The following is a 13,600-nucleotide window of genomic DNA, read 5'->3' as shown; positions in this document are numbered from 1 at the left end:
ATACTTACAGATGTGAAATCCATTTTTATCCATCTTTAAGATTACTTCTTCCTTACTCCTATGCATGGAAATTCTTGACCCCCTCTCTCGCTCCCCCAACTCCTTTCTGAGAACCAGCTCTTGGTTTTAATTCTGAATCCTAATTTGGTATTTGAATATATCTTTTAGAGTTTTAGTCTTCACTTTTTTTCACTTTATACTCTCTTGGTTTTCTTTTTTTTTTTAATTTTTCTAGCTTTGTAGATTGCGTTCATGGCTTATATATTTGCAGTATTTTTATTTAGTAATAAGATAATTTAAAACTCTTCACTTCCTAACACGTACAGTAAACATCCCCATTTTTTACACGTAGAACTCTCATATTTTCCTGAGAACTATTCCATCGTATGTTGTCCTCCCTCTGAAGCGTGCTGTTTGGTTTGACTTACGCATTTCCTATGTAGGTTTAAAGTTCTCCATAACGAATTTTGAGTGCCTAAAAGTAAACAGTCCTGAGCCAAATAAATACCTGTAAATGTATATGCCCAAATTATCAAGTTGACTGATCAATTTATTTGAATGACTGTTAATGGTTCTCCAGCCACTGAACAAGTTCATTTGGCCAATCTGAACAAAGACACATGAATTCTATACTGTTAAGCCTCAGAATAGAGGAAATATAATTAAGTAGGCATATTTTAAATATAATAGGCAGTACGGCTTCGCTCTTGAGAGCATGGGCTTTGGAGTTCAGCTCCCAAAACTGAAGCCTTCGCTCTACACTTAGTTGCTATGTGACCTTGGCTGGGTACTTAGCTTTTCCATATTTTATAATCTGTAAAATGGGCAAAATAACAGTATTAACCTTTTAGGATTTTTGTGAGGATCAAAGGAATGTATAAAGAGCAATGACTATGTGTAACATGTATAATTTTTAAAAAATTGTTATTGGAGTAGAGTTGCTTTACAGTGTTGTGTTAACCTCTGCTGTACAGCAAAGTGAATCAGCTATACGTATACATACATCCCCTTTTTTGGATTTTCTTCCCATTTAGGTCACCACAGAGCACTGAGTAGAGTTCCCTTTGCTATACAGTAGGTTCTCCGTAGTGGTCTATTCTATTTATAGTATCAATAGTGTATATATGTCCATCCCAATCTCCCAATTCATTCCCCCACTACCCCGCTTCCCCCCTTGGTATCCATACGTTTGTTCTGTACATCTGCGTCTCTGTTTCTGCTTTGCCAATAAATTAATCTGTACCATTTTTCTATATTCCACATATAAATGATATCATATGATATTTGTTTTTTTCTTTCTGACTTACTTCACTCTGTGTGACAGTCTCTAGGTCCATCCACGTCTATGCAATTATTTTGTTCCTTTTTATGGCTGAATAATATTCCATTGAATGTATGTACCACATCTTCTTTATCCATTCATCTGTCGATGGACACTTAGGTTGCTTCTATGTCCTGGCTATTGTAAATAGTGCTGCAATGAACATTGGGGTGCATGCATCCTTTCGAATTACAGTTTTCTCTGGATATAAGCCCAGGAGTGGGATTGCTGGGTCATATGGTAGCTCTATTTTTAGTGTTTTAAGGAGCCTCCATACTGTTCTCCATAGTGGCTTTATCAATTTGCATTCCCACCAACACGCATAATTATTAAAATTTATTTTCATTATAAGGTAAAGTATGGATGACCATTCTGGTACCCAAATAGGGATTTAAAACTTTTACTCTGTGTCTGGGTTGTCTTCTGTTAAACCGAAGTGTAAGCCAGCGAGCACTGCTGGATAACTGTCATCTTGTTAAGTTTATTACCTTCCCCAGCAAGCCCAGGCTCCCGTCGACACTTGCAGAATGAGGCCTTCTGAAGATGCATGTCTATTTTTTGGTAGAGTTTCACACCACCCTCGGGTTCGATCATTCTCCGGGTAGATTTAATTGACAGGGTTTTAGTTAGTGTGAACTAGAAACAGCCTGTTTTGCAGGGTTGGTTTATTTTCGTGGAAGGAAGCTGGGTGTCGGACAATTGTGTTTACAAGTGAATTTATTTCTTTGGTTTAGTCCTCAGCAGCTCTCCTATCTTCAGTTTTTAAATTCACATGTGAGAACGAAAATTTTGTCTACAGTACCAGACTTGTTTGTTAAACATAAAAGAACATAAATCCTCCGTGGGTCCCCAGGGGTATGATAGAGAAAGGGAGTGCTCATTATAAACCACTTAGGGCTGTGTGTACTGTATCATGTTTCCGTGAGAAAGTGATGTTTGATTGGCCCCTAAAATAGGTTTAGTAAATCCCTTAAATACTGATGTGAGCAATTGTGCATGTGGGAAATTAATACCTGAGAGTGTGTTACATAGGATTACCGTGTCTCCAGAAAAGTCACCTGGGCATGTGTAGGTTTCTGAATCTGAGGATGATTCTGTTTTGTAATTTCACTTTTATGGGTCAAATGTTGCTTGGTTTTATTTTCTCCCGTTCATTTGGCTGAGGCCTGCAGATAATCTTTTATCATTGTTTTCTCTCTTCCTTTTCTTCTTGATGTTTTGAGCTGTGTTGTAGTGTGTCAGCCAACCAGCTTATGCAATGTGTCCCATATTCTCTACATGGCATTCTATGAGAAAAAAGAAAAATTTCAAAGTATTAGGGAAGATAATTGGATTGAATGCTTTAGTCTTTTTCCAACCACACTCTATAAACAAGTTGGAGGAAAATATGGAATCAAGTGGCAGTGGTTTTTGTTTTGTTTTGTTTCTGTTTTGAAGGTTAGGACGCAGCCGTGAGGCATGGTCATATGTCCCAGGTAGATTGTTACTGGGTCTGTTTTAGACGACTTGAACATGATTTAAATATAAGAATGTTATTTTTAGCAAGAGGATTTACTGTTTTGATTCACAAAATTAATGTGGAATAATTGGATGAAACTTAGCATTATATTATCATAACAACACTGCTTTTGAAAAAAAATCCTAAAATGCCAAATTTACTATGAAACAATTAGTAGTATAACTTAAGTTCTACTTCTGAAAGGCAAAGAACAGAGCACTTTTTAGATGTTCATTTCATTTAACTTCATGGAATGAAAAACTATGTAGGTCTTTAAAACACGATGATAAATTTATGTATGCACCAGACTTGTATGAGCTTGTGAGAATTAATTACCAGCTATCTAACTGCAAATCCAAAAATTGTTATAAAGATTAGGGTTATGAGGTTTGTTTGTTTTTTTATGGCGTCAAATTCAGTAGCAAATCTTCATGAAACAAGTAATAATGTACTTGTCACTCTTCTCTTATCTGCAGGACAGTGATTTTTGTCTCAGGGTACAAGTTAGATATGGCAAAGTTTAAGACTTATTTGTTCCTTAATACGTTAACGCTGATAATCTAGATATTTCTGAGTGTGCTTAAAAACTCCTTTTGTTTTTATTTTTTTTTCTAAATTGGGTGCTGTCATGAGTTGCTGAATGAAGGCCAGTAAGATCTTTCTTTTTATTTTTATATTTTAATTTTTTTTAATATTTCTGGCTGCATTGGGTCTTTGTTGCGGTGCACAGGCTTCTCATTGTGGTGGCTTCTCTTGTTGCGGAGCACAGGCTCTAAGCACACGGGCTTCAGTAGTTGTGGCTCGCGGGCTCTAGAGCGCAGGCTCAGTAGTTGTGGCGCACGGGCTTTGTTGCTCCGCGGCATGTGGGATCTTCCCGGACCAGGGCTCAAACCCGTGTCCCCTGCATTGGCAGGCAGATTCTCAACCACTGCGCCACCAGGGAAGCCCCTAAAAACACCTTTTAAATACTTACAAAGAGCTTACACATCGGATTAACACATACGGTGTTTCTTTTCTTTTTTTTTTTTTGGCCACGCCGGCGGCGTGTGGGATCTTAGTTCCCAGACCAGGGATTGAACCTGCGCCCCCCTGTAGTGGAAGTGTGGAGTCTTAACCACTGGACAGCCAGGGAAGTCCCTGGTGTTTCTTTTTTTAACAGAAATCAAAAGGAAATTATGTATAATAAAATAGTTATGTGAGTTGTTAGTTTTAGGTTCCTTGCAAATGGTATTCTTTTCTCTTGAGACGTTTCTATTAGAAAAATTATAATCGTTATTTTGAAAATGGTCTGGAGGAGGGAATAAGTTAGGAGTTTGGGATTAACATATACACACTACTGTATATAAAAGAGATAACCAACAAGGGCCTGCTGTACAGCACAGGGAACTCTACTCAATATCTTGTAATAACCTATAAGGGAAAAGAATCTGAAAAAGAACATATATATGTTTAACTGGGTCACTTTGCTGTATACCTGAAACTAACGCAACATTGTAAATCAAATTGACTTCAATTTTTAAAAATTAGAAAATAAAATTTTTTTTAAATGATCTGAAGAAAGTTTTTGACACTCTGTGTTCACCCAACCAGTTGATTGAAAATGACTTCATAACTGCCAGGCCCACGGGATGCTTCTTGGCTTTCATCTTCTTTGGTCTTTCTCTGGCAGTGACGGTGGCCCACTTCTGCTTGGGTGGACATCGTCCCTCCCTTTTTCCTTCGTTCTGCGCCATCCTGCTTCCCTGAGGGCTCCTCTTCAGGAGGTTTTTGTTGAAAGGGCTTTCTTTCTGCCCGCACTTGAGATGCCATTTTTTCCTGGCATCCTCACGTGTGTTGTGATGCTGGGTCTAGTCTGCTGCCTCACTGAAGCCTCCTGTCGGAGCCCCACGGTCCGCGAGGGAAGCAAACCCAGATGCCCACGTGGGCAAGTGATGGAAATAAATGAAGATCTGGTTATTAAGGAAAAAAAATAAAGCAGCATAGGAAACAGACAAGGATTTTTAAAGACTGGAAGGAGGATGTCTCATCTCAAGCCCTTTCCACCTGGCCCAGCCTCAGTTTCCGTGAAGGAGTGAAGGCCGTACTGACCTCGTGCAGTAAACACTCTCTGTGCCTGGCACCCAGCTGCTCGGGTGAGGCCATGAGGAGGACGAAGACCCCTCCTCTCCCGCGGCTGACGCCAGTCTGCAGGTCTGAGTAACGCAGGGAGTAACACCAGGGCTAATAACATTCAGTACGACCAGATGTTCGCATGTGTTTTAAAAGGGCCTGAAATCCAGATTTTTCTGTGCAATTTGACTTTTTAAAATGTTGATTTACAGACAGGGCAAGACAAATATCATATGATATCACTTATATGTGGAATCTGAAAAAAATAATATAAATGAACATATTTACAAAACAGAAATAGACTCACAGACATAACAAACTTATGGTTCCCAAAGGGGAAAGGGGGGGAAGGGGGGATGGTGGGAGGTAAATGAAGAGTTTGGAATTAACAGATACACGCTACTATATAAAGAATACATAGACAGTAAGGACCTACTGTACAGCCCAGGGAACTCTATTCAGTATCTTCTAATGACCTATAACGGAAAAGAATCTGAAAAAATATATATATGTGTATATGTATAACTGAATCACTTTGCTGTACACTTGAAACTAATACATTATAAATTAACTATAGTTCAATAAAAAATAATAAGAAAATACAGGTAGCACCTAAAAACTTAATTGATTAATTAAATGTCGACAAATTTTTTTTGTTGTTTTTAATTTATTTATTTTTGCTGTGTTGGGTCTTCGTTTCTGTGCGAGGGCTTTCTCCAGTTGCGGCGAGCGGGGGCCACTCTTCATCGCGGTGCGCGGGCCTCTCACTATCGCGGCCTCTCTTGTTGCGGAGCATAGGCTCCAGACGCGCAGGCTCAGTAGTTGTGGCTCACGGGCCCAGTTGCTCCGCGGCATGTGGGATCTTCCCGGACCAGGGCTCGAACCCGCGTCCCCTGCATTGGCAGGCAGATTCCCAACCACTGTGCCACCAGGGAAGCCCTCGACAAATATTTTAAAGAAAGGTAGAACCTCTTCAAACTGGGCTTACCTATTTGGAACATTGGTCTCCAAACTACTTTTCTAACATCCGACTCTGAAATTTCAAGGCCTTCGTACCTACACCTGTTCTTCCAGCTTGAGCTCCATCCTCTGTTCACAAGGGACCACCCCAGGCCCCTGGTTTCCTCTGTTACATCCTCGGGATTGTGCTTCTCGCTAGAATGCATTTCCACTCTCCCCGTCCCCCCCGGTCAGTCAGGACTCACTGGCAGCCCGCATGCTCCTTTGTAAGCGGACCCTCATCTCGCTGTGTCGGGTTTCCCTCGCCTTGCCAGCGTTCCACGCTGCCCCTTTTTCCTAAGCACTCGCATTAGAGCACTCAGCAGTGTTTAATGAACCCTGAGCCCATAGAAGCTATGGTTTCATCTCTGTATCCTGAGAATCTAGCCCAGCACTTTGTGCCAAGACAGTGCTTCACAGATGCTCGTGGGATGACTGACCAGGCCTGAAATCAGCTGTCTGCAAAGTGGTCCTGATGGTAACCCGTATCAGATAGCTTCACCTCCCAAACACAGAACAAGCATACTCTGCGAAAAGCAACTTCGTTCCACCTGTGAACAATCTCGATATAAAAATTACTCTTTGATTTAAAATGCTAGTTATCAACTTTTATACCGCGTAATGTCTGAAATACCCACTCAGTCTGTTTTACCCAAATCCTCCTCTCCCCGCCCCCCTTCCTGGTCCCCCTTCACAGCAAGACTCCTGGGAAGGTCGCACCGGCTGCCTTGTGCATTTATAATTTATCACCCAGGCTAGTCGCGTGATCGAGCAGAAATATGCTCTCCTCTGGTATCTGAGTTTTCTTATTTGTTGCTTTCACACGCGCAGGGTCACATTAAAGTAGGTGCCGGGTGGGAGCGAAGGGGTGCTGGGTAGAGAGGAAGGGCGAACTGTTGAGTGGGAGCTCTGTGCCAGGACGTCTAGGCGCCGCGCGTGTGCTGCCCGCCTTCCCTCTCTTAAAACATCCCACTGAGTCAGGTAGCATTCTCATTTTAAGGACAAGAAAAAGGAGGCTGGAACAGGTTAAGTTACACACCGTAGGAGAGTTCTGGCTACAGCTTGAGGACAAAGATGCATAAGTACAATTGGTTCCTTATGCACTTTGTCCTTTTTCATCAGTTTTTTTCTTCTGCAGATTCTATACTGTACAAAGTATATTAATTTTAGTTGTCTGGTATCTACTGAATTTAGACTTTTTAAAAACTCAACCAGTTATTTTCATCCATGTCAGACCTCCCTTAAGAAAAGTTTGGCAATGTCCTCTTTACTACTGTGAAACGCAATTCATAATAACGATCATCTATTTATATGTGCAGTTGTTTAAAAAATAAATATAATGGCCCACATGCTCTGTAAGGCTGAAATACTGCCAGTAATATATATTAAAATACACATGCACCATTACAAGAAATGGAAAATGAAGTAGTCAGATGTTTGTATCTTTTAAGCAGCAGACTCAGACTAAATGGGTATGTTTTCTGGTTTTCACTGTGATGCAAAGAGTATAGGCAATGTTCCTATTAGTGATTTGATTTTCCAAAGTAGTAGCTGTTGTTCCAAAGTAGTAGAAACTTCCTTCGACTTAACATGATAGTTCTATTTCTAGAAAATTTGGCTTAAACTAAATCTGCAAAACATGTTTGTGTTTCTTTGTGACAGTATTATGTTCCAGACTCAGATGGACGATAGCAGAAATGTTGCCTACGTGAGTGTCCAGCGAACTGTTTGAAAGGCCTGGAGGGCGTGGAGCAAACACCCATTTTGGGGACTGTCCCTTGTTGGGTGTCCACGGCCCTTGCTCTCCTCACCTCCCCCCTCACTGAGACGGTGTAAAATGCCTCTACACGCTTCTCACAATTCTCTCAAGGCGCAGCCCTGCTCTCCATGAGTGCCACTGATTGAAACTTTCAAACCCAAGTTAACATTGGTTAGAAAAGTATTAATCACTCATTCCATAGGTTTCAGATACTGTGTGTAGCACAGTGTAAACCAGAAGTATGTAAGAATTGATCCCTGTCTTCAAGGGTTTAACAGCCTAGCTAACAAGACGGATCACTTGCGTAGACGTAGTTAAAAGTATGTGTTTATCAGGAAGAGAAAGATGGCGGTGAGCTGAGAACAGCCAGAAAGGTCTCACAGAGGCAGCGCAGTACAGAGTGGGATTTGGAGGACGTGTCTATAGAAAAAGTGGCTCTAGAAAAGCTTGGAACACAGATGAGGAAAGGGAGCCAAGGAGCCCGACGGGGGTGAAGGAGTGACCGCCGGAAAGTGATGGGCAGTGATCATGGAAATTAAGATTGGAGCAAAACTGTCATATCCAAATGGAGATTAACTTGAATAATTCATGAATGTCAGATATGGTCGCTGTGTACAAAATATTTAAGTTTTGACATGGCTCTTTAAATGAATTTGGAGTTCGTTACCAGTAAAACTGGACGGCTTAGAATAGAAGACTTGTATTTCTTTCATTGGGAATGCATTTTCAGTTGTGTCTCTTCTTTGGAAGACTTTATTCTATTCATGCAGTTAAATTTGGGATGAACTCACAGCTGTGGTCCGCAGGGACTCATTGTCTCCATGCACATGGACTTTGAATTCCTAAAATAACAGACCATGCTTTGATGTCTCTTTTGTCTTGGTCTCTTGCAGGTATGATTTTGTAGAGGTTGAGGAACCCAGCGATGGAGCCGTATTAGGGCGCTGGTGTGGGTCTGGCACTGTGCCGGGCAAGCAGATTTCTAAAGGCAATCAGATCAGGATACGGTTTGTGTCTGATGAATATTTTCCTTCGGAACCCGGGTTCTGCATCCACTATAACATTGTCATGCCAGTAAGTACCACTTAGAGATGCCCTTATGCATCTGGATCAGTTGTTTGGTCACTTGTTCTTCTCCTTTTAAACAAGAGATTTAGGAAAACCAAGAACCAAAAACCTTTCCTTAGCTTGATTCTTTTTTTTTTTTCGTAAATGTCACTATGGTTACTACTATAACTATAATTTATTCACTGTAGATTATTAGTGTCTCTGTCGCCTTAAAAGTCCACGCTTTTATGTGATGTTTTAATTTTTCCCCCATTAAGGTGTCATCTTTCCTTTCTGTACCCACCAAAAGTTGATTTTTTAGATGTGTCATTTTATCTTTTTTGGGGGGAAAGGTAAACTTATTAACTACTCTTTTCAATTCAGTGTTTTAGTAAAATATATTTTAAAAAGTAGTTATCTCAGTTTTCCTACTTATCTTAATATTTGTCCTGATTAAATAATGTTATGGCCTTTGTACCCCAAAGAGGAAGTTTCGAAATTCTCACAAGGATTTAGGAAATCTATTTTTATTTGTATTGCAATTGTTTATTCCCTTTCTTTTATGTATTATTTCAAACACTTGTATCTATTTGTTGCACTGCAACAAAAATATTGAAAACCTTCTGGCTGTTTATCACATTCTGCTTATAATGGTAATTCAGAACTATTTATACAAATATGGTGTCACCTAGTATACTTTTCAAATATGATCAGTATCACCATTTAAAAGAATATAAAACTGATATCATTAATGATTTTGACAGATTTAGCAAATCAGTATGCACACTGGGAACATGAAATGGTGTGGGCTACGTGCATTAATTAACATGTATATTCTAACCAGGTATAAAAATAATGCACCCAGCACACTAACAATTCATGAGGCCAATTAGAAAATATGGGATCAATATTTAACTTTATATATTATTATATAATTAGTATAATTATAATTACAATTAGAATATATATAATTATAATAATTATATATTATGTTAATATATAAATATGAGTAATTATATATTATATATTAACATATAAATATTATGAATAATTATACATTATTCATATATTATATATTATGATATTATATTTTGTTATATAATAATTTTTAAATATTGTGAATAATTATATATTATTCATATTGTAACGTTAAGCAGAAATTTCCCTTTTTTGATTGCCCAAACTCAATTCCGTGGAATAGTATTTAAGCAACTGACTAAATTATGAAATTTAAGTATTGAGATACAGCTGAAAAGAAACAACTAAATGTAAACTGAAGTTGGAAAAATGTTAATTTATTTATTTATTAACAGAATCATTTACTGTGTACAATTGAAGTTAAGGGAGGTATCTCTAAAATATGCTGTGAATTTACATTGTGAATCTTGATCAATTTCCTGATATAGATTATTTGAGATATCTGTATCTCTATTCCATTATGAAATACTTTGCCCAGTATAGATTCTCTACCATGTCCTTTGTTAATTTCCAAAATTTTTCTTAATTTAACTGTTTAACATTTTTCATTTAAATTTAATCAAATTTAATAATTTCACCTAGAAAAGTGTTAATATTAGACAAGGATGAACTTATTTAAAAACCTTTTGATAATGTGACTATTTGTTTGAATGAAGCCACTAAGAATCTGTGTATCACCCTTTCACAGTACCCTGCTTCACAGAATTTATGAGTTTAATATTTGTTTTAAGCCTAAAATGCCCTTGGGAGCCATGGCTACACTTTCACAAAGTTATACAGTCCATATTTTCCAGTTTGGATTTAGCACATCTAATGTTCTTAAATATTTAAATATGAAACAATGAAATTTTACTGAAAAACATAATGGTAGGTCTTGTATCATAGCGAAGGTTTGATTTACCCCAAACCTGTGACAAAAATAAACTTGAAACTGAGAAGCTATTTGTACAGTATTTTAAATGAACTAGTGTCTTCACATTATATTAATAGCGATCTACTATCATCCCACAGAATAAGACATGAAAGCAAAAAACATATATATGCTGACACCAAGTGTTGCCTTCCTCTGATTTTATGATCTCATAGGTTGTCTGGTTGTGTAACCCACGGAGTGGTGTGGAAGAAATAAAATATGTAAAGACAAAAACACAGGACATGTACAGTGCCTCGCTTAGTTCTGGCCTCATTATAGTTTTTCAATAAGTAGTTGAATACTGAGTTGACCACACAACTCAGTCACCCCAGCTTAACTAACAGCGGATTCACTGACACTTGTGTTTCCATATGTATGTGTGTGTCAGATTCCTGAGCCTGGAGATGAGATAAAGACCCATAAGGATCTGCTGTAAGTACCACCCATCCTCTGGACTGGGAAAGACCCTGCCCCCTGGGTTTGACCTGTTACCAGGGATTCACTGTGACTAAGACCAGAAACTGTATCTGGGAGACTTTGGGTGAAGAGGGTATTTCTGTTTGCGTCATCAAAATTAAGTTCAGTACATTTTTAGATCGTTACTGAAATAGTTGGATAAATTGTCAACATGGACTTTGGATTGACCCTCTCCTGGGCTCTGTTGAGCGTGTCTTTCTTGGTAACTAACTTCTTGGTGACTAGTTGCCCTGTGATGGCTGACTGGGGAAACAGTTTGCATTATGCTTAGGAAACCATCAGGCTGGGGCCAGAGGAAGCAAGGCAGGAGGACGGTAGGTTCCTGCCTTGCTTAACACGTGTGACCTGGTGATGTTAATCTTGCCAGATGGCTTTCTGGAGTGATCATTGATACATGAATTGTACTGTCTCACGAGCTTTGACTCTTCAGGGTGTGAGTTTACTTTGACGGCTCACCTGCCATTCCCTCACTTACCCTTTGCCCTGATCTCGTGTAGCCGTGGCTCTCTCCATGCCGCGCACACTCATTCCGCTCTCAACAACTGCCCCGAGTCGGTGAGTGAAAATCAGTGAGAGATTTTGCTCTCTAGCCTCCCGGAGTGTTCTGAGTTATCAGTGTACGTTGCTCAAGGGCACCCCCCTGCCTGACCCTCTCCCCCAGCATCCCTGCCAACAGGGCGTCATCCGTCAGTCTTATCTGTGCACCAGCGAAGGAAAGCCTCAGGGAAGAAAGTTTGCCTTTTGGAGAGGAGGCTTTAAAGTTCTGCGGCACTTGCTCGGGGGCAAGTGCCCCTCCAAGCCCCTGGATCCTCACTCACACTTTATTTTTTTTCTTTTATCCCAGAGATGAACTTCATAATTAACACACCCAGCTCCCCAAAGGCCATGGTCTCCCTGACTGCAAACCCCCTGCTGCACAGTAGGACTGAGGGGCCGCTGGCCCGATGGCTTCTTAATTTTGTAATGATAAGATGCTCCTCAGCCCAGGCCCTGAGTAGACTGTGAACTTCCTGCCTTGAGGTCTGTCGCTGTGCAGCTGTTCAGTGTTACCTCACCTGCCATCGCCCCTGGCGGGGGGGGGATGTGAGCCCCCCATGGAGCTGTCTCACTTACTGTATGTGACAGTAGTGATGATTCATGAACCAGAAAACTGAAGAATCGCAGTAATGACACGACATCCCCTCCTGGTCCCGGTGTATCAGGCTGTACTGCCAAGGATACATTCTTGTCCTCCTTAAAGAAAGAATGGAACTGGAATCTTTTCTTTTCTTTCTTTTTTTTTTCTTTTTGCTGTTGTTGTTGGGGACTGGAACAGCCCCCCCCCCAGGGTAAAGAAATTAGTCCCTACTTATGGCGTCATACGCATTGATGGGTCTAATCATCCTTACCTGCTTTTTTATAATGATCGGAACGAATGTTTTGCATCTATCGATACATAGAAAAAAAATGTTGAGTTTAATCACATTTTTTTCTGGGACAGTTATAGAGAAAGTTTATTTTAATATCCTCTATATTTAACAAATAAGAGAGTGAACTCCGCAGCCCTCTTTGGGAGCTTGAATGAATATTTGATTCCAGTCAACCTTTAAGACTCTGTGGTTCTGATTACCATACATCTTAGCAGGAGAGTTTTAATGCATTACTTAAAATTCTCAGAAATAGTTTTTGTTACACGTGTTGCCATTAAAAATTGGGTTCGCCTTTGAAAGATGATTTACCCACTCTTTTTCCCTCCACCAGTGAATGAGAGAGCGTATAGTTAAACAAGGGATCCCTTACTATTTCGAACAAAGTGATGCTGATCTAATATAGTTCATATGTGTTTTATATAGAGATATGCTTTCCTTTGTAATATTATGTTTTCAGTACCATTTTCTTGATTCCCAGGTACCTTAGACTAAGACATGAATAACATTTATCTTTCCATTTTGCTCTTTTAAGTTGATATTTTAGACTAAGTGTTAGTTTAGAAAAAAAACGTAGCATAGGACGTTTACCTGAAATTAGAGCTAGTTCTTCGTAGCTTTTAAACAAATATTACCAGATTGACTACATTAATTAAAACTTAAAGAATTTTCATGCTGTTTTCAAGAATTATTTATGGAAATGTATATTCCCCAATCATGCTCCATTAATACATAATGGAAAAGAAATCCAGGCAAATGGATGCCAAACGATATATATCCAGCTTTCTGATGGGGCATAAGGAGTTAATAATGTCTTTGATTTTTGTTTCCTTTATGCTACAAGAGGAAAAAAAGGCCTGGTAGATTAGCAGTGAGAGATTGTTTGGGAAGAAATGAAGCAAAACTGAAATAAAACAGTGCAAGCCTGTTTCTGTTTGGCGACCACACACAGTGAGCGCCAGCGCACATTTCAGATCTCTTAGAAAGAAAAGAAAATTTCTTGTTTAATTTTGGAGTCATTTATAATAGAGTATGTGTGTTTCACTCTGGGTACCGTAGCATAAGCACCATCATTTTAAAACGTTAAGAAACC

At 39.4% G+C, this 13,600-nt stretch overlaps 1 protein-coding gene across 3 annotated transcripts in view; it reads left to right on the top strand.

Moving 5' to 3' along the window:
• PDGFC (platelet derived growth factor C) overlaps window positions 1–13,600 on the top strand; it is a 219,344-nt gene that overhangs the window by 155,674 nt on the left and 50,070 nt on the right. For all 3 annotated transcript variants that reach the window (XM_059922334.1, XM_059922333.1, XM_059922335.1), the window contains exon 3: window positions 8,580–8,760. In XM_059922334.1, the coding sequence (XP_059778317.1) occupies window positions 8,580–8,760 (181 nt within the window). The remainder of the gene's footprint in view (window positions 1–8,579; window positions 8,761–13,600) is intronic.

The sequence above is a fragment of the Balaenoptera ricei genome, chromosome 5, assembly GCF_028023285.1.
Source record: "Balaenoptera ricei isolate mBalRic1 chromosome 5, mBalRic1.hap2, whole genome shotgun sequence".
NCBI lineage: Eukaryota > Metazoa > Chordata > Mammalia > Artiodactyla > Balaenopteridae > Balaenoptera > Balaenoptera ricei.
This window is presented reverse-complemented; position numbering and strand designations above follow the sequence as displayed.